The sequence below is a fragment of the Symphodus melops genome, assembly GCF_947650265.1.
Source record: "Symphodus melops genome assembly, chromosome: 17".
Lineage (NCBI taxonomy): Eukaryota > Metazoa > Chordata > Actinopteri > Labriformes > Labridae > Symphodus > Symphodus melops.
In genome coordinates, this window is record NC_136707.1 from 3,744,816 (window position 1) to 3,764,593 (window position 19,778).

General features: G+C 41.7%; 3 protein-coding genes across 3 annotated transcripts in view; 2 read left to right on the plus strand and 1 right to left on the minus strand.

Moving 5' to 3' along the window:
- pecam1a (platelet and endothelial cell adhesion molecule 1a) overlaps positions 1-7,599 on the minus strand; it is a 98,677-nt gene extending 91,078 nt beyond the window's left edge. Inside the window, exon 1 of the mRNA XM_079366091.1 lies at positions 7,510-7,599. The gene's annotated coding sequence lies outside the window, so the exon portion shown is untranslated. The remainder of the gene's footprint in view (positions 1-7,509) is intronic.
- Positions 1-19,778, plus strand: part of arl6ip1 (ARL6 interacting reticulophagy regulator 1) — a 147,178-nt gene that overhangs the window by 97,631 nt on the left and 29,769 nt on the right. The gene's annotated exons all lie outside the window — the stretch shown is intronic.
- On the plus strand, positions 5,810-10,145 carry nptx1l (neuronal pentraxin 1 like). The gene is made up of 5 exons (XM_079366099.1): positions 5,810-6,358; positions 6,621-6,828; positions 7,401-7,645; positions 7,726-7,905; positions 9,004-10,145. Exons 1-5 carry the CDS (start codon positions 5,927-5,929, stop codon positions 9,223-9,225), a joined length of 1,287 nt encoding a protein of 428 aa, XP_079222225.1. The 5' UTR covers positions 5,810-5,926; the 3' UTR covers positions 9,226-10,145.

Sequence of the window (19,778 nt, forward strand, 5' to 3'; positions counted from 1 at the left end):
TTCTCCCTCGGTTAAAAATATCTTAAACAGTATGTGGGTGATAGCTTAGCAGTTAGCATGTACTGAGGCTATCGTATTCAAAGGTGGCCAGGGTTCAAAATCGGACCCTCAGCTCTTTTCCCACACATTATTCCCCTCTCTCCCTCATCCCTTTCCCTGACTTCATGCACTGTCCTGGCAGTAATGCCCCTAAAAATTAACCTACTAAAACATTTAGGGGAGCTCGGAGTAGAGCCGCTGCTCCTTCACATCGAGAGGAGCCGGTTGAGGAGGTTGAGGGGGATCTGTTAAGGACTAATGGACGCCTCCGTTTTGAGGTTTTCCGGGCCCGCTAAACTGGGAGGAGACCCTGGGGCAGACCTAGAATACGCTGGAGGGATTATATTATCCCATCTATCCTGGGAATTCCTCAGATTCCCCCAGGAGCTGAAACATGTTGCTGGGGAGAGGGAAGTCTGGGTTGACTTTCTGTACCTGCTTCCACCGCGATCCGACCTCGGATAAGCGAAGGATGGATGGAAAATAATAAAAAATAAATAATGCCTTCACTTTGCCTCAGATCATATTTACTATGCTCTGCTTTTTATTCACAGTCTGACATTGGATATTTATTTAGCTGTTTTTCCTTTTGGTTCTTTTTGTATGACATGAATAATTCCCACAATGATAGCAAAATGCTTGCACTTCCAGCCAATAATCCCATAATGCATTGTGTATCATCCGGCAGAATTAAAGGCAGTAAAGTGCAAAGTAATGCCCACAATGTCAATATAAATAATAAATAGTCATAGAGTAAAGGATATGCTGATGCTTCACACAGTATAAAAATCACTCTCAAGTTGAAAATGCAACATAATTGGTTGGAAAAACTAACAGCTCTGGATGTTTTTAATGGCCTTCATCACAAACTGCTCGAGGTGAGGAAGATGTCTGGGAGGGAAAAAAAAAAAAAGAAAGAAGGAGGAGTGGAGGCAGAATGCCAACACGTGAAATTACAGCTATTGATCTGCAGTGCTGTAGAATGCATTTCCACCGTTTGGATGCATTATTAAGGAGATACTGTTCAGCACAACAGGTGGACAGCGAGACAGTGCAGAGTGTACGAGGGTGAGAAGAGATTCAAGCGGCTGTTTGGATCAGATTAGTATCAACAGTGTGCCGGCTTACTGTGCCGTCACGTCTCACACAATGACTTCAACAACAAATAATCATTTGATTCCAAACCCGATGGTTTATTTTATGCGCACCAGGCTAACGACATTAGCAATGCAACAGCTGGTAGTGGGTTTTTTTCTTACTCGATGTGCTTACAGAGTGAACTTGTGGCATACAGAGGAAAATACAGATGGCTGCAGATTAACAGTGTGATTTAAGGAGCTACTAGAGGAGGGTTTTATGTCTGTTGTGGGGGGGGGGGGGCTGCAGGGTGTAGAGGTGATGGAATAAGTTACAGTATGTTTCTCAGACGAGTGAAAGCTTTTCTTCTTAAAGCATATGGCTCGGGGACTTGTTTGTGTGGGAAGTGCTGAATAATGAATTCCTAATGAGAGCCAGACTTTGGACATTTTGCAAAGATGGTCCCACGGGGGAGTTGATGTCTCATCTCGTCTTCCTGATTATACAGTACATACAGTAGAATAAACCCCCGCTTTCAAGAAAAATAATACAATATTGAAAATAGTTGTTTGTCTGTTCGGTTAATATTTAAAGTTTGGTTGACAAATTTTCTTTTTTCACCAATTCTGGCGCCCCCTAAAGGCAGAGTGGTCTTTGCTGATTTTGTCCTGTGCATGTTTGTCCCTGTAGAAGTCTGACTCTGCTGGTTATCCTTTGTTTTTTTACAGTTGAGCATGTTACTCTCTGTGACTCTTTGTCGTGATAAAACTACGTCACTGGAGCTTATTGGTAAAATGCAGAGACTTCTGAGGTCAAGTACAATCAGTTCTACCGGTTCGCTTGACCGCTTTTATCGCGGCTTTGTCAGGACAGACATGCTGTTAGTCAACAGGCAGGTGCTTGGGGCCCTAGATCTGGAGGGGACCCCCAGGACAGATAAAGTTCAACCACAGCGGTGGCTCAAAATATGTAGATTTTTCATTGGCAAAACCTCTCTAACGACGGCCCCACCAGACAGCACTCACTCTCTTCGCCCTGCTTAGCATTATTGCTGCGAAACCAAAGTTAATCAAGGTAAGATTACAAGGGGATAAATATGCGTCAGAACCCTGGAAGACATAATGTTGATGAACGCTGGTGGGACTGCCCCCTTATAAAGTTCTGGTTGAGCTCCAACAGACTGAAGAATCACCAACGTGTGGGGGCGAATTTAAACAGCCTCTCTGTTCAAAACAAATAATACTGAACAGTGTACGGACAGTTTAAGCAAAACTTCTGCAAATGTGTGCAATTATCGGGAAACAAACGGCAGCCAATCAGAGTCAAATATTCGCACAGACCATGGTAGGAATGATATTCGCTTATATAACCTGTAGATATGCATCCATTGGTTTGTCTGATGGGAAAAAATGGATTGCTCTTAAAGTTGGTTTGCTCTGACAGGGCCAGAGTGCACAGCCATGTCTCTGAACATCTAATAAAGTCTTTTCTGGTTTGTTTGAATATTTCGCCACTAAACGGAAATGCAGCTGAAAACATAACTGAGACTCTGAGCGGGTGTCATTGTTCGGTGTTTTCTGATTGCTTCCACTGGATCCCCCCCCGTGTTACATCCGTCATTCCATTCTCAAATAAAAACCTTGACATCACATGAGTCGACATGTTACATCACCCTAAATCCACTTTGTCTTATGTCTTTAATATATCACACTGAAAGGCTCAAAAGAAATCACTTACCCTCATACCTGTAAGCTTCGCGGTTTCCTTTTTTTTCATAACATCCAAAAACAGCCCATCTACTTTGGATTACAGGCAGAGCGTAACGCCACTAAAGCCCTCTTCCTTTTTTTTAGTCCTCTTAATCCTCAGGAGACGTTCAATAGACAACAAATACATAAGTGAATGCATGTAACAGTAAGTTGTGTCACATGTTCTTACACCCTATTTGGATTTGCGTAATGTGCTTTATGACTGTGCCGCATAACTAAATGACTTCTTACACCCAAAATGCTGTTACGTAGCAGAACATGATGCAGATTTGAAGATGAATGATGTTATAGAAGGGCTGACGTAACAGGAATTGTCTAAGAGCATGATTTAAATCTCTCAAACTGCTTTGTTGATGAATCCCCTTCTTCTAATACAATCAGGAGCAGTGTATAGTAGCAGCTCTTATAATTGTCCTTGGTTTTGCAGTCCCTCCAGGAAGTTACCAAGTTGAAAACCAGTGAGTTCATGTAAATCCAACCAATCCCTGTACGACCTGTGCAATATTTAAACCTCTAAATTCATTTCTTTTACATTCATAATATCCTTCCCCATATGTCTGCAGTGTTACATTTAGATCTGAGGGTTTTTTGTGTCCGTTGACTTTATCAATCAATCAATCAATCTTTATTTATATAGCGTCAATTCATAACAGGCGTTATCTCAAGACACTTTACAAAAGCAGGTAAAGGACCTTACTGTTTGTCTGTTAACATTAACAAAAGAGCAGGTAACAAGACCATGCTCATTGTTATGTTTACAAAAAGCAGGTAAAGGACCTTACTGATGGCTATATTACAAGAGCCCAGCTTAATCCGTCATAGCGTGGCAAGAAAAAACTTCCTTTTAACAGGCAGAAATCTTCAGCAGACCCGGGCTCATGGCGGAACAGCCATCTGCTAAACTGTGCAAGCTACTGCTTGTCACTATAGACATATCTTATTACTATACTATTTATTGTTGTTTGAGCTTTGCACGCAAGAGACGTCCTTTATAGTGAAACAAAGCTGTGTTCTGCTGTCTTCCTTTCCTTTATGGGAATTTTATAATGCATTTCTAGTCTTTCTAGTAACTAATCCCATTCGCATTCATACGCTGCCAACGAGGCAGCGGGAGCAAATTGGGATTAAGTCGGTCGACATATTGGAAATGCTATCAGCACCCGACTTTGGTTCAATAGACAGAGGCAAAAAGATGGAGCTGAGGTGGGCATAACATCCTTACAGCCTACAGCTGCTTAACAGCTACAATGTGTCCATTTGTCAGTCAACTTATTATTGTATACAGAGGGGAGGGGGGACAGCGGGTGTGTTTTGTGACTAATGTCTTGTGTCCTGCCTGTCTGTATACTGCTACTGGATGCCTTTCCCTCGGGATCAATAAAGTATCCATCTATCTATCTATCTATCTATCTATCTATCTATCTATCTATCTATCTATCTATCATTGTTATTATTGTTAAAATATCCACCTCAGTAAAGTTCACCAAAAAAGAAATGAGCTATAAAGACTTATCATATTTGAAACCAAGGTGTAAAAAAAACCCCATTTTCAACATTTAATGGGACCTGATGGGGATTCTGCCTCCTTGGTATCCAGCCTCAAGTGGACACTGGAGGAACTGCAGTGTTTTAATTACCGTAATTGACAAGAAAATGATGTGATGTCAGCAGTCAGCAGTTAGCTCAGGTAATGGATGGCTTTTCATGGATCATCTATCCAAGTCATTAACTGTGGATAACGCCTCAAAATAGCTATACTTAAAAATCCGTTTGGCCTGAACCCTCACAGATAAAGCCGCTGTAACGCTGGAGGAACTGATGAGATGAATTCCTTCCCCCTGACAACAATTGAACCGGTCATTCTGCGCTAATTTCTCACCTCCTGCAGCTATAAAGCATTTAGCTTGAGAGACCTGCTATAGATGATCGTAATTGCACCATGACCCGTCTAAACTCGTCATCTCATATCCTTTTGTCACAGTCAGACCTTTGTCTCTCAGGCTGCATAAGCCTCACCCTGCACATCTTCATCTCCACAAAAGAAATCAATTTTAATCCAAGCGCCGATATGTTTTCATTACTTATTAAAAAAATGTTTTCATTTCTTTCCAACCAGGGCTGAATAAATAAGAGCAGAGTGGGCAGTGCAAAAAATAATAAAATTGTCTTTCCTGAATAATAGATAAAGGTAAAGTGCTCGGGGACAGATTATCATTTTGGAAACTGAATTATTGAGATGATTGCGGTGGGGATGTGTGGAGCAGATTGCCACTGGAAGAGGTGGGTTCTTTGGGAATACAGTGTGTGTTTGACCTGAAAAGTAATTTATGCCTTTTGAAATTCAGTGTAGTTCATCATGAAATAAACATGTGTGATCAGAGGAAACGCACGGGAATAAAGAGTGAATGGGGAACAGTTGAATAGTGTGAAACTAAGCAGCAGCGTGCAAACTGTGTGATAGTGCAATGTGGTGAGAGCTGTCCTTGGTGCTGAATCTGCGGGGACCACACACTGCTGCGATTTCTCATCTGCATCAAGTGTGTGTGTGTGTGTGTGTGTGTGTGTGTGTGTGTGTGTGTGTGTGTGTGTGTGTGTGTGTGTGTGTGTGTGTGTGTGTGTGTGTGTGTGTGTGTCTCCGCGCGCAAAAAACAAACAAACACAGCTGGCTCTCCTGGCAGCCCTCCACGAAAGAAACCTCCTCTATCCTCTGCGTGTACAAAACGCGCGTTTTCCAGATGAATAATACACGGCGAGAAATGACAAATGATTAAAGATTTATCACGTGGGAGCCTAAAAGAAAAAAAAAGGTTTCATCTCTTGAATGTGACTCCGCTTTCTGGAGCCGATTAAACAGGGATAGCGCGGCTCCCTCCCCTCCTCCGGTTGTGATGCAGTGGAGCAGCTCTGCGCAGAACCGGGCTCTCGCTATAAAAGCGCGCTGCACTTCCACACAGGCGGAGTATAACAACAACACGGGGACACAGGCGGGAAGTCACTGCAGCTTTTCGGGCCAAACAAACCGCCAGAATACAGACGCAGCCATGCGCGCTACAAAGAAAGGGATCTGCTGGAGACTTTTTCTATTTTCATGCCTCCTTTTGGAAAGTTCCTGTCAAGAGTTTGGCGCACAGACGCAGTTCATCTGCACCTCCGTACCAAAGGATATGGACATTTGCGCGGCCACCTTGCAGAACAGCGTGCCAGGAGAGGACTTGAAGACCACGGTGATGCAGCTGCGAGAGACGGTTCTGCAGCAAAAGGAGACGATCATGAACCAGAAGGAAACCATCAGAGAACTGACTTCAAAGTTGGCTCGGTGCGAGAGCCAGAGCGGCAGCGCGGAGCCCGGGGGCAGGAGGAAAGAAACGGGGACCAAAAACACAATGGGGGATGTATCGAGGGGCCCCGCGGACACTTTGACGCAACTCTCGCAGACTTTACAGTCGCTGAAGCTGAGATTAGAAAACCTGGAGGTAGGCTGAGGCCATTTTGGAACACTTTGTGTGACTGCGTAAAAATCCGGTGACCCAATGCAACATCTTCTGTCTACACTTGTAAAGTAATGATATTCATAATCTAAGAAACTAGAAAGATCTGATTTTGGTTAGACTAGTTGGAAATGTGCCATCGTGGTGCGCACAAATAAAAAGCAACATACTGTAAATATACAAACTAAGTTTCAAAATAGTTTACCTCAAAATCCTTTAAGCTTTCATTTTATTTCCCTTCTGTCAGCAATTCAGCAGGAGTAACAACTCCGTGCAGGCGAACAGCCTGAAAGATCTGCTCCAGAGTAAAATCGACGACCTGGAGAAGCAGGTTTTGTCCCGAGTGAACAGCATCGAGGAGGGGAAGCCCGGGCTCCGGAATGAGACGGAGCAGCGTGGGAGAGTGGAGTCCACGCTTACGTCTCTGCACCAGAGGATCACCGACCTTGAGAAAGGTAGTTTGCGCGCAGAAAGTGAAAAAAATAAATAAATTGGCGTTGGGGATTTGGTGTGCGCTCAAAACCGCAGCCATGCACAACATAAGAACATCAAGTTCAGCATTATGAGCTTTTATGACCTCAACAGTCAAGTTAATGTTTTACTCATCCCCTCAAAGCTGCAGAAGCCCAGTATTTGTGAGTTTCCTGCTCTAATTCTAATGCAGATTAAACACGCAGGAAAGAACCAATATCTGTATTATCTCTGGGAGCCATTTGGGAACTTAAATACAGTCCTGCTGCGCTCTTGGTTTTGGACACCTCTCGTGCCAAACATAAAATAAAGTCCTATTGCAGTGAAGCAGAGCGGTGAGGTGGGAGAGGAGGACATGAGATGAAGGTTAACAACGCCAGCACTCGTGGCAGATCCGTAATGCGAGATTAAAGCGAATCTAGAGCTTCATGATTGTAGATTTGTTGTGTAACGGTATAATTCCTGCGTAAATCCCCAGGATGTGTGAATGTCTGCGTTTAAAAAATGCAAAAAATGATGCGATGCTGAAGCAGAATTTGCCGTGTCCTCTCCACAGGTCAAAGGGAGAGCAGACCTCTGGATAAATTTCAGCTCACGTTCCCGCTGAGAACCAACTACATGTACGCCAAAGTGAAGAAGAGTTTGCCGGAGATGTACGCACTCACTGTTTGTATGTGGCTCAAATCCAACGCATCCCCCGGCGTTGGCACGCCTTTCTCCTACGCAGTTCCGGGTCAGGCCAACGAGCTGGTCCTTATAGAGTGGGGGAACAACCCAATGGAGATTCTGATCAATGACAAGGTAGGAAAGGAAAGGCGTAAATACATTTGGTCAGAGATGAAGATGTTTGTTCAAACACTTGACTTCGAGTCCTCTTTTAGGTTGCAAAGCTGCCTTTTCTCATCAACGATGGGAAGTGGCATCATATCTGCGTGACCTGGACCACGCGGGATGGAGTTTGGGAAGCTTTCCAAGATGGTGTCCGGAGAGGGAGTGGAGAGAATCTGGCTCCTTATCATCCCATCAAACCACAAGGCCTGCTGATCCTCGGTCAAGAGCAGGTAAACTCTACGCGCCAATCAATCAATCAAGTCTTTTTGTCATGGGAAGATACAAGTAACAACCCTTAACATACACTTTAAAAAGATGGCAATTTATTTCACTGTTTTTTTTTAACTTTTAGAAAAATTACTGGCCCAACTACAAGGCCCAAGTTACGTCGCTGTTAATTTGACACCATGTGCACATGATCTTTACTACATTTAATACTATTAAGGGAGAAATATATGAATCCACTAATCGGTATAGGAATAAAGAAGAATGTTTTAACAAGCAGAAACCTCGAGAAGAACCAGACTCATTGCTGAACAACCATCTGCAGCAGCCGAATGACTCACAGAAAGGATCCAAGGAAGAAAGAGACGGACTTTTCTCAAGCCAAAAATAACTTCACTGGGAGCTGAGTTATAACTTGATCCACTTAAACATGATGCTGGGACAGGAAAAAATACCTTGTGATTTTGTTCAATATAACAGTTAGATGGTATATAAAATTATCTGACAAGGTGGAAAAGTAATTATTCCATTTCATTGGCAGATAATGAGATGATGCTAGATTTCAATTTGCAGCAACATCCACGGTTAAATTCACATAATAGCTTCATTAAGGTGACCAGATATTTCCCAGCTGAATGAAGATGTACTGAGTTAGAAGAAAAATCTGATAATCTAAAATAGGCTTGCCATGATTTTTCTTTCAATTGGTTACAATTCAAATCAAACGACAAAATCGACACCTTGTTCAATGCCATGATGTCAAAAAGTAGAAGTTATACGCAAACTAAATGGAGTTATTTCTATTTTTTAAGGACCAAAAATGAAAGCAAACTCCTGCACACTGTACATTTCAATGAAGACAGTGCTTTGTCTTAAACATGTGGCAGCTTCTGTTCATAAATATGACTGAAGGTCTGTTTTCAATTCAAAGCTTTGAATCGTTAAAGTAAGGGAGACCACATTGTTTTAAGAAACCATGTGGTATTGAAACATCCGACGACCTTGAGCCAAAAGTATCTTCATTTTTTTCATGACGCAGCCCTCAGAGAAGAGAGAAACAAAATCACCGCATCCTTGATTAAATCCATTTGTCTCCACCACAGGACACACTTGGAGGAGGTTTCGACGCAACGCAAGCTTTCGTGGGAGACTTGGCAAACTTTCACATCTGGGACCGGAAACTATCCGTCGGGGAGATTTACAATCTAGCGACTTGCAGCAGCAAAGCCCAAGTGGGCAACGTATTTGCCTGGATGGAGACGAGCCTCGATATTTACGGAGGAGCCTCCAAATGGACATTTGAAGCATGTCGCCAGCTCAACTAAAAGCAGCAGCCAAAAGAATGTCAACGCGTTCAAGCCACTGTCACAGCATCGGTAAACTAAACGAAAGATCAGGATTTTCTCTGGATTTGTTAGATATTTGAAAATGTCATACGTCGACACTCGATAGATTTGTACCAGATTCTCATGTTGGGTTGAAAGATCACAGGAAATTGACACTTTGGCATCCTGTGGTATTCTCGGGCTGCTTGAAGTTCGGTTTGAAAAAGCAGCCGATGGGAGAAGACGCCCGGAGACCAAAATGACAGGCCGGAGTCCAAAGACCAGTAAGAAGTTGTGTAGTTTTTAGCAAAGCAGATGTCACAAAGTTCAACAAAAGGACTGCAGAAGTCTTATTTTTGTCTCGACTGCCAGGGATTTTCACTGTGAAAAGGGGGGCCAAGGTGGACTTCTTCAACAAAGGAATGAGTTCTTCAAGAGATCATAAAAATAGACGACATAGTTTCTCACTCTTCTTTCCCTGCCACCACCCGCTTGATGTGATTTTGTGTAAAAGAATGACGTATTTATTGCCAACATTGGAGCCTGAGTGCCTTGGGCTGTTGAAAAAAAAAAAAATCTCAGCACATTCATTATGATTTGCAGAGTGTTGGTGTTTATTTTCCTGTAAAAGTACTTTGAAAAAGAGACTCTGGACGAGGCTGGATCTGATTGTTTATTGTAAAATGCAATTCACTGATGAGTAGGACGCATTTTGCAGATGTTTCAGTTGGAATGTTCTCTGTACAGTAACAGCATGTCTTAACTTCTGTAAATGCTGCGTCAGCATCTTTGATCTTTGCTTTTACTTTCCTACGTCTGAGTTGAGATTTTATACTGTATTGTTATATGCTTAAAGCATGGCAAAACGACAGATGAAAAAAGTTCTAGTTTTTGTAATAAATTGTGATACTTGAATCATGTACAGGTGTACGTATGGATACTTGAGACATTTGCACTCTTTATGATACACATGGAATGGCTCATGTGGACACACATGGATGCTCATGTGAACGTCTAAATCGCACCCGTGTGATGGTCATCATCTCAGTCCTTCACCGGTTTTTACTAAGTTTGGATTGTAATCTTTCCCAATGGATCATTAACGTTTGGCTGCTAGAATCAGTTTTTCCATACTGGCAGTAAATAATGGGACTTCATGTGAAGGTTTCCCTCTTAATGGACAATCAATGGCACATTTCCATCCAACTTTAAATCCACTACGCTCTGCTGACTGTTTATCAATTTAACAACCTGTTGTCGGTTTTTATGGTTCGTGGTTCTCAGTCCTCAAAAATGGCAGACTGACAAAGTCTGCGACTAATTGCTGAAGACCGAGGAGTAATTAGCAGTAAAAAAAATAAATATAGATATGTATATAGATTTTATTTTTGTCAGGAGTCAGTGGAGACCAAAAAATACAGTTACAAAGGAGAAAATGTTGATTTTCCATTTATCACTTTGACAGAAGAATGACTCCAAATCATTTCAAATGTTCCTTCGTGTCTTCTGGATGTTTGAATAGGAAACTTTGTGCAAACAGCTTCACTACTCTAACCCTATAACTGAGATCTAAAGATCATTAAGTGACATCCAATAAGCAGTGAGAAGACTGTTATTCTTCTTATCTCTGGCCCCTGAATGAAACCGCTTTATACATAAGGCCATTAAGATCCACCTTAAGTCCCCATGGTGAAACCAAACCCTGACACAAGTGTCAAACTAACTACTTTGAAGGTTTAGTGTGAATCATTTTAAGACAGAACTTAAACATAGCTGGTGCCATCCATGAGAGTAATAAGAATAATGACACTGCATAGCTAAATATGATGGGTAATGATCCTAACAAGGTAACATTATTTTTATTTACAATGAGAAACATAGTTACGTTTATCATTTCAAGGATCCAAGAAGTGGATTTCAACCTTTTAAGCGCCACAGTTCTCTGCAATTCAGAATCAATCTCAGGTGGAAAATAAGGAGAACTTAAGAAGAAGCCTTTTTACTGGACACAGATCTCTACGTCTCTACAGTTTCTCCTCTAATGAATCCGTGTCGACAGCGCTCGTATTGGAGGAGGGTCTGTCCTTTATTGTTAGCGAGGTCATACAGTCCAACCACAGACGGGTCAAGTGTCCCACAAATTGGTTTCCAGTCTCTACCTCTGAGACGCGCAGACATCTTCACGTCAATACAGTTTTCCCCAGATACCAAGTGAACTTTACCACCTTTAGCCATTACACACGGCTAGTGTGACACATCTGTGGTGCAAATTTTGTCTGTGGAGAAACAAAAGTCACACACAAACGCAGTATGATTGCTTCCTGAGTGTCCACTGGAGAACTATAGGAGGAAATTGATTTCCCCCCCGTCACATCCACCTGTCCTTGTTGACCCCCCAGACCACATGTGTAAGATTCAGGTCTTTTTTTTCTCTTGACCTAAATCGTGCCCCAGATCTCGTCAGGTATATTTCTGGCTCAGCTAGATAATAGCCAGCCCACTGACTTCTCCTGGGCTTTTCTCTTTCCTAATTGGTGTGTGTCGGCATGTGCACTGATCAGAATTAGCTCAGAAAAAAAGAAAAAAATAGAGATTTGATTGTTTTTTGGTTCTCCACATCTGGCTCTTCTTTTTTCCACTCTTGTCTACATAGCACCTGTGAAACTAAATTCAACCTGAGTGTTTTCCCTTTGTTACTGTCCTTGAAATGACACGAAGGAAATGCAAACAGACCTGAGCGGTTTTAACGAAGTGACAGTGTGAATAATAAGCCTTGACTTCATTCAGGGGACCATGTTTTTATGCATATGAAGTCGTGCTCAGTGAATCCCTGAATGAAAAGCTAACAAGCCCTTAATTTAACCTCTGCTGACCATAAATGATGAAATATCGCTGTCATAGTTTTCAACTGAAGACATCTAATAGTTGCTGAGATTTGTGGTCTCAATCCACAAAATAATGCTTCTAGCGTGAATATATCTATTTTTTATCTTTTACATTAAAAGTGTCTTGCGAATGATAGTTGAATGTAAAAACTTGAGATTTTTTGCAATGACACATGCACACACTGCCTCAGGTGATGTCCTTTGACTGGTCAGTTATGGTCAAAAAGAAAAGGTTAAAAGCTGCAAACGATCTTGGGACCTGGTGTTCCAAAAAAAAAATATTTCCAAAATACAGTAATTGCACATCGCTCAAAGCTAGCAGCTCGAAACCTCAATAGCTGCAACTAGCTTAACAGACCTAAACCACTGACCAAGCCACTGGTGGTTTAATTAGCATTATGGTAATCAATTCATCTTTAATGTGCCAATTCATTACAAAACGTTATCACGACACTTTACAAAAGAGCATGTAAAAGGTCTTACTCTTGCTACATTACAAAGACACAACGTTAATCCATCATGAGCACAAAGCAACAGCGGCAAGGAGGCAGACTCATGACGAACAGCCATCTGCTGAAACTGTGCTGGCCTTGAAACATGAAGATGCAGGAAGAAGGATAAGGGACAAAAAATAAAAGTGCTTTCATGGTTGCTTTTGCTTTGGGGATTTTGAGCCAGAGCCCATAAAATGCCCAACGACAGTAAATCGTAAATGGACTTGAGCTTGTGTGACGCTCAAGTCTTCTGAGTACTCAAAGCACTTTTATCTCTGCCCATTCACACACTCACTGTTGTGCAAAGTGGCCATAAGGAGTAAATAATCCCATTCATACACTGCTGACGAAGCAGTGGGAGCAACTTGGGGTTAAGGTGAGTTCATGTGCATGCAGGAGCCGGGCATTGAACCCTTGACCTTCGTGTTGAGGTACGACTAATTTAATCAACTAATCCACAGCCTCAGTGTAATGCTAAGTCAGTGGAGTGTCCTTTATGACAAAAACAGTCCAGTATAAGTTTTTGTCACGTTTTATTAAACCACTGCGACTCCTGAAAGGACAAATCCAGCAAAGAATGGTCAAACACTAAGCTACCAAGAGGCCCTGCCAACTGTATTCAAAAGCCACTGTAGCAGTGAGACCTCAGGATTAATCTCCCACCCCGAGACTGCTTACTGTGCTTTGTAAGCCAAACACATGAAATGTCTCATCAAGTGGCTGATGAAAAATTCATGACATGAGAATAGAAGAATAAACAAAAACTCCACGTGGGTGGGAGAGAAATTTAGCTCTCCCTGTGACACTGAATTAGAGCCATTTCTGCTGAAAAAGATGCAATAATGGTGACGGAGGAAATGTGATGATGAATGTTTCTCAAAGAAATGCATTCTTAATGGCAGTGAGATTTTCCACACAAACAAATAAAAAATACTTCAGGGTTTGATTTTGTTTTATTTGCAATCATCAGTATCCTTTTATTGGATCTTATGGTGCTTACTGCAGAAATGCTGTTTCTTTTTTTGCTCTGTTGGACTTTCCCTTTTTTTTTTGTTGCATTTGTTTTTAGATTGCATGGTGTAACAGAATATACATGAGACACACAACACTCCATACTTGTCCCTAATCTCAGAGCGACTTCTGCAGCTGTCAGGGTGCTGCTCAACCCTCCATGCCACTGAATGAATAATTGATTTCCGTCTGACATGGGAAATTCCCCCTTTCACAGTATCACCCAACAAGCGTCAGTCCAAATATGTGGAGAAAAAAAACCTGCTCCTCCTCGGGGGGAAATGCAAACACAAAGCCACACTGCTATTTCTTGAATGCTTATTTTGAATGTTGCGAGATGAGAGCGGTATCTAATTACTTCTCAGGGGGGGGAAGAGATTATTTTGGATTGTTTTAACTTTAAAAATACAGCCACTCAACTTTGATTTGTTTTCCAATGTACATATTAAGAACTCTGCAGGGTACACTAGGACTACGTGCTGAACCTGGCTGTGTGACAGGTGCTTACTCACAGTTACAGAGGGGGTAAGGGAGGGGCCCTGTGCAGTCTAAATCTCACTGTAAATAAACGTACAGACACTGCTATTTGTTCTGTACACAAGGATTGGGTTGACTTATAACCCTGAGAGATATAACTGTGTGTCCAAATGTGTGTCTTCAGAAGGAGGTAGGAAACTAAGACAACCAAGCAGGAGGCAATTACTTTAGAGGAATGCAGCGATTTATTCCCCAGTTACGATTCGACACGATACAACAAAAGGAAATGGTTTGTTGTGATTTTTAGGAGACTGATTGGTGAATTGGAGACACAGGTGACAAGTGGACGTGGAGAATGTCAGTCGATTGCATGGCTGATTAAGACAGGGAGCAGGTGTGAGGAAAAAGACAGGAAAGTTTGCAATGAACTTCTAGTGAGATGGCAAATGGCACAAAGAAACGAGAAGAGGGGGGTAGGCTGAGAGCCCAGGCAAACGCTGGACCAACTTGAACAAATTATTCTACTAAACAAAAAGGGGAAACATTATCTATTTTTCTGTACAGCATCTCCTTATACAACAAGAACATAACAACAATGTCATAGACCTTCAGAACGAAACACCAGGGGAGATAACCAACGATAAGTGGTCTCCATTTCTCTTGTTTAAGGGCTGGCAAAGCAGATTAATGGTGCATCCCAGCTCACCCCGGCAGCCTCCCCTCATTTGGCTCAGTGCCCTCTTCTCAGCATCTCTTACTTTGAGCCTGTGCACACTGAACAGTAAGGTTTGCATGTCTCCTCCCCAAAGATCAGATTAAAGTTCGGATTACGAGTAGAAAAGATTAAATGTGTAAGGGCAGTGTTGGCTTCCTGCATCTGTTTCGGGTCTGGCATGAATAAAACAAAACAACAACAAAAAAAAGATTGCTTTTTCTTAAATATTAGGTAAACTCACAATCCACAGATTCAGTGTTTCAACTCAGGATGTGTTTTATCTAAACAAAGACTGAGAAACATATTGTCCCTGAGAGTCAGTCTCAATTTCTACATGTGTGCAACTTTTCCAAATCATTAATGAAAATCTTCTTTGTCAATTAAGTGTTCACACCACAACACCGTCTGTCACCATGTATATTAACATTTTATGCCAGTGATAGTCAAATGTACATGTCTGTAAGAGGGGCTGACAGACATTAATGATAATTTGGTGCAACGGTTTGTTTTTTTTAAACTAAAAGGAGGAAAAAAGCAACATTAGGTTGGTGTCGACCCAGCGTGGAGGGAATGCTACTTTCCAAATCAAGCTAGTTTTGAGACATCACTCTGACTTTCAGGCATTGCACTGGCTGTGTGTATCTCTTCTCTCTTTGTGTTCTCTTAACAGTTTCTAAAGCTTTTAAATGTCCCTACTCCTCTGTACACCAGAGAGCTTTAATGTTCAATAGATCTTTAAAGTCCTTGACGACTTTCCTTCACATGCTCGACCATAAAGGAAGAGGTAGTAGTACCTTCTGCTGATGTTTTTATGCCTCTGAATAATTGAACTCACAGCCTCTGTAGATCAAATTTGTCACAGCTTTTACATAAATCATTTGCAACTTTGCAGTCAAAATTTAATCTTTCCTTTTTTTATTTATTGTTGTCAATGTTTTCCTCATCTCGGGCTCATGGTGGAGTTTGTGCTGCACATTTGAATGAAAGGTGCTGTGTAAGAGTTCTTCTTCTGGAAAATGACTTTAAAGATCAATTTAAAGTTTATCACAAACGACTAACCCCGCTGCTTTTTATCTGAATTTGACTGGAAGAGTGGGGATCACTCATCGTGTGTCCCCTCGACGATGGACACAACTCCTTCGTTTGACACTTTAGCTGGTCGACTTCCACAGTGTCGGAGGAAAAAGGGGGAAGTACTGGAGCCTGCTTAAAATCATCCCACATACTCCGTCTGCAATTACCACTCGGATGCAACATCAATAATATCTACCGTAAATCTGCCATGACATGACTGCTGCATAATTCTCTCTCTTCTTCATCATCAATCTCCTTCCATTTCTCTCTCCCCTTCCTCAAAATGTCCCTCTCTCTCTCTCCTGCTGCTCACACGATCCCGCTTTGGCAGGCTGCCACGGCCAAGCTTTATCCACAGGCGTCTTGTGACAGAAGCCGGCACAAGAGGAATATATTTCATAAAGACGCCACAATCCCTGCACCCTCTGGGAGAAATGCCAGGGGCTGTTTTCCATAATCAGGTCAATCACAGAGCATCCACCGCAGAGCTGTCCATCCCTTACCTCCACCTCTCTCTCTCTCTCTGACACACAGGGAGGAGAGAGAGGTCTGCTGTGCGTGTTTGAGTAATCACTCAGAGTGTGACATCAGATGAAAATCTTGTGTCCTCACGTGACCTTACAGGTGAACAGCAAGGCAACTAAATCTTTGACGTTAAGTTTTCTGACACCGATTGTTGAAGAAATAATGACGTACAACCTTTTAAGATTACAAACTGAATCTAAAGATTTACTGAAGCCATGCTCACCCGAGCTGAGCTGACAAAGCAGGTGAACATTGAGGCCGCAGACAGTTAAGCGTACTCTTTACTAAGAAGATGAACTTCATAAACCTTGGTGCATAGAAGTTACAGGAACGAACAAGCCAACATTTGAGGAAGGAATTAAGAGAAAGATGAGACTCGACTGCGAACAAGTTTCATGTGTGTCTGTTATTTCCTATGCGTCAGCTGTGTCCAATTTGTAAATTGTTTGCTGTGTCCTTTCAGCCGTACTGAATGTTCAACATAAAGGCAAAGAAAACACAGTTTTATGAACAAAATAAAGTCTTTAGTGAGTCTTAATATAGATTTCATTGAGGCTTCTTGTTTTGCAAAAAAAGCTTCTCCATTTCCTCAAAAGAGAAGAGTCAGAGTTACATTTTTACTCATCAGAAACAAGCACAAACTATACTGAATTTAAAACAAGAACAATGGCGATACTCAAAACGATGTCGCTCCCTGAAAAAGATAATGAGCGGGTTGCTCCTCTCATTATCTTGTTCAGTGCAAAATGAATGAATAAAAGTTCTATACACGGAGAAGTAGCTGGATAAAAGTTTGCAGTCAAGTTCAGTAAAACTCAAGTGAAGGACAACGCTCCCAAACCCGTCATCATCAGAACCTCTTGATAGAAATCTGAAGGTCTTTAGCTCGCTTACTAACTTGAATAGAAGGTCCGAGTACAAATAAGGTGAAGTGACTCCAGCCTACTCCTTACTGCCTCAGTATTCAAATGAATACATGTGAGTTAAGTAAATCATGTAAAGATCACATGTTTGTCCAGTGTAAAGTAAAGTCAGTGTGCCTCTTGTTTAAACTCCAAAATCAGGACAATAATCGAGGCATGATTGAAAGCAGTGATTCATGAGAGGTTTACTGTAAGACCTCAACCTTTCATGGAGAAAAAAAAAAAGCTTCAAAAAGATTTTTTAAACTAAAGAGGCAAGGACGTATACAATCAGTCTGTTCAGAAGGGCTTTTTTCATGCCTGAAATTCAAAACATGAAACGGGCTTGTTCTGAAGAGAAGGGAACAAGCTCATCAACGTCGGCCTTTTTTCAGAAACTGCCGGAAATGTTATGCAGACATTATTACAGGGTTATTTCAACATTTCAAACCAACAGGAAATTAATGAGCTAAACTAAAGACCGCTTCATTTCCGTCATACGGAGTGACCGACTTCAAAGGTGAGAGAATTTCGTAGAAAAAAGGACGAAAGAGACGGTCGGTAGTTGTCACTAACGTTCTTCACCTGTGATCGTTCACAGTTATTAACTTCAGATGTGAGACTCATCTATGGTGACTGGCACTGTCACGATTGCGCAGGTATGTGCGACACACGGAAAGACTGCACTTTCTCCCTCCATATTGCATGAATAATTCAGGATCTCGCAGGCGCCAACAGCCGCTTTGTGAGGCTTTCAGTAAAACACAACTGTCACAACACAAGTGCTTCCATGCACCCGACACAAGGTGGGAAAAGTAACTGGAGCAGCAATATCCTCGACTCTTTTACTCGAGAGTAGTTCTGCAGGAGTATCGTGAGGTAAATGATGCGTTTTGGGGAAAAAAAGAAAAACATACAATATGTCAGCATTCAAAACTATAATGCCCTGGTAGACAAATTTGTCATGACAGTTATTCAGAGGATAAAAAGCATCAGTGTCAGCTGGTGCATTATTCCCCAGGGGGAAACTGAGTTAGTTTGATGCTAACACATCGAGTAAATTCCTTTTAACTGGCAAACATAAATAGGCTTGGGATTGTGTCATTTTTACTTCAATGATTTATTTCACTTAACAATTTGAAGTGAAAAAGAGAGTTTTCTAAAGTTAGGAGATGCTACGTTTCTTCTCTGCAGACTGTAACACTACAATTGTTATGTAATGTTAGCAAAATAAAATAATTTTTTAAAATCAGATTTTGATTAAATTTTTGCAGCTCTATTGAAATAATAGCTACAGAACAAACTGTGATCACAGAAAACACAAAAAAAAAAATGTTCTCCAGTTCCCAACAAGAACATGCAAGAGCAACATGGCATCCAACCCACTTTGTTCTTTCTCTCAGGTCATGTTCATGAAGGTGGTACACAACACCGACAGGTTCCCAACTTTCCTGGGGAGTAACTGCTTGTAGGAGAGTTGCGAGGCCCTGGAGGACACACCTGAAAAGTGATGTGTGACAGGGAGACTATAATAGCACAGTCATCTGCTCCACCTGCTGCAGAACATTCCTCTGGCAACGGCTGTCCCGTCTTTCCTCATCCTCATTCTGCAGCACCAGACAGGTTCACAAACTAACTCCCTGTAGCACATTTAATGAGCAACCACGCAGCGGAGGAAGACTGTGGGCGTGTGCGTGTGTGTGTGTGCGTGACAACTTTCAGTTTTTACAACTTGCCTTCTGCTTTAACCTTCAGGGTATTTTACTGCTGTTTGCAGCTGAGCCACTTTGTTACCCAGGACCTGAAACACAGAATAAATGAATTTGTAGCTTTTTATCTCTGACAAAAAAAAACACAAAAAAACTTTGAACACCTTAAAAATAGGTTTCATTTGTTTTCTTCATACAGAGCCAATGCTGCTGTTGTGAAAAAAGGCAAACTGCTGTGAGGAAAAAAACAAAATCTATCATTATGGCAGTTAATATGTGTAAATATATTTCTGACAACCTCAGGGCATACAAAGCATCAAGCCCCCCTGGGATCTTTGGTGCCCTTCGTAGGCGGCCTAGACCCCAGGTTGGGAACTAATGCCCTCCAGACACGGAGGACTTTCAGTGCATGCGGGACAAGTAGATTAATTTTGTGGGATATTTGTTCAGCTTTTTGCTTTATTATTTTGGTTGATAAGGACTGTGTGGTGGAATTAAGATTTTATTGTTTAAAAAAAACTCATCCTTCACGTGTACAGGAGCAAATTAGAAAAGATTCAACATACAAAACGCGGGCACCAAAATCTATACAAACCAAAAGTTCTTTACAGCACCTTTTTAAACTTACTGCTGTGAAAGGTTTACGTTGCTCCCAAAGGCTATACTGTCGTCAGATGAAAACCAATGGGTTCTGAGTCTGCCTACAATATAATACCACTCTCCTGATTGTGTGGTAATTATTTAGCAAGAGCAAGCATAAC

What these genes read in the sequence shown, in the direction of transcription:
- nptx1l (XM_079366099.1), top strand. Translation starts at nt 5,927, where the DNA reads ATGCGCGCTACAAAGAAAGGGATCTGCTGGAGACTTTTTCTATTTTCA. An exon ending in TGAGATTAGAAAACCTGGAG is followed by an intron (nt 6,359 to 6,620) that starts GTAGGCTGAGGC and finishes CCCTTCTGTCAG; the next exon opens with CAATTCAGCAGGAGTAACAA. An exon ending in TGATCCTCGGTCAAGAGCAG is followed by an intron (nt 7,906 to 9,003) that starts GTAAACTCTACG and finishes TCTCCACCACAG; the next exon opens with GACACACTTGGAGGAGGTTT.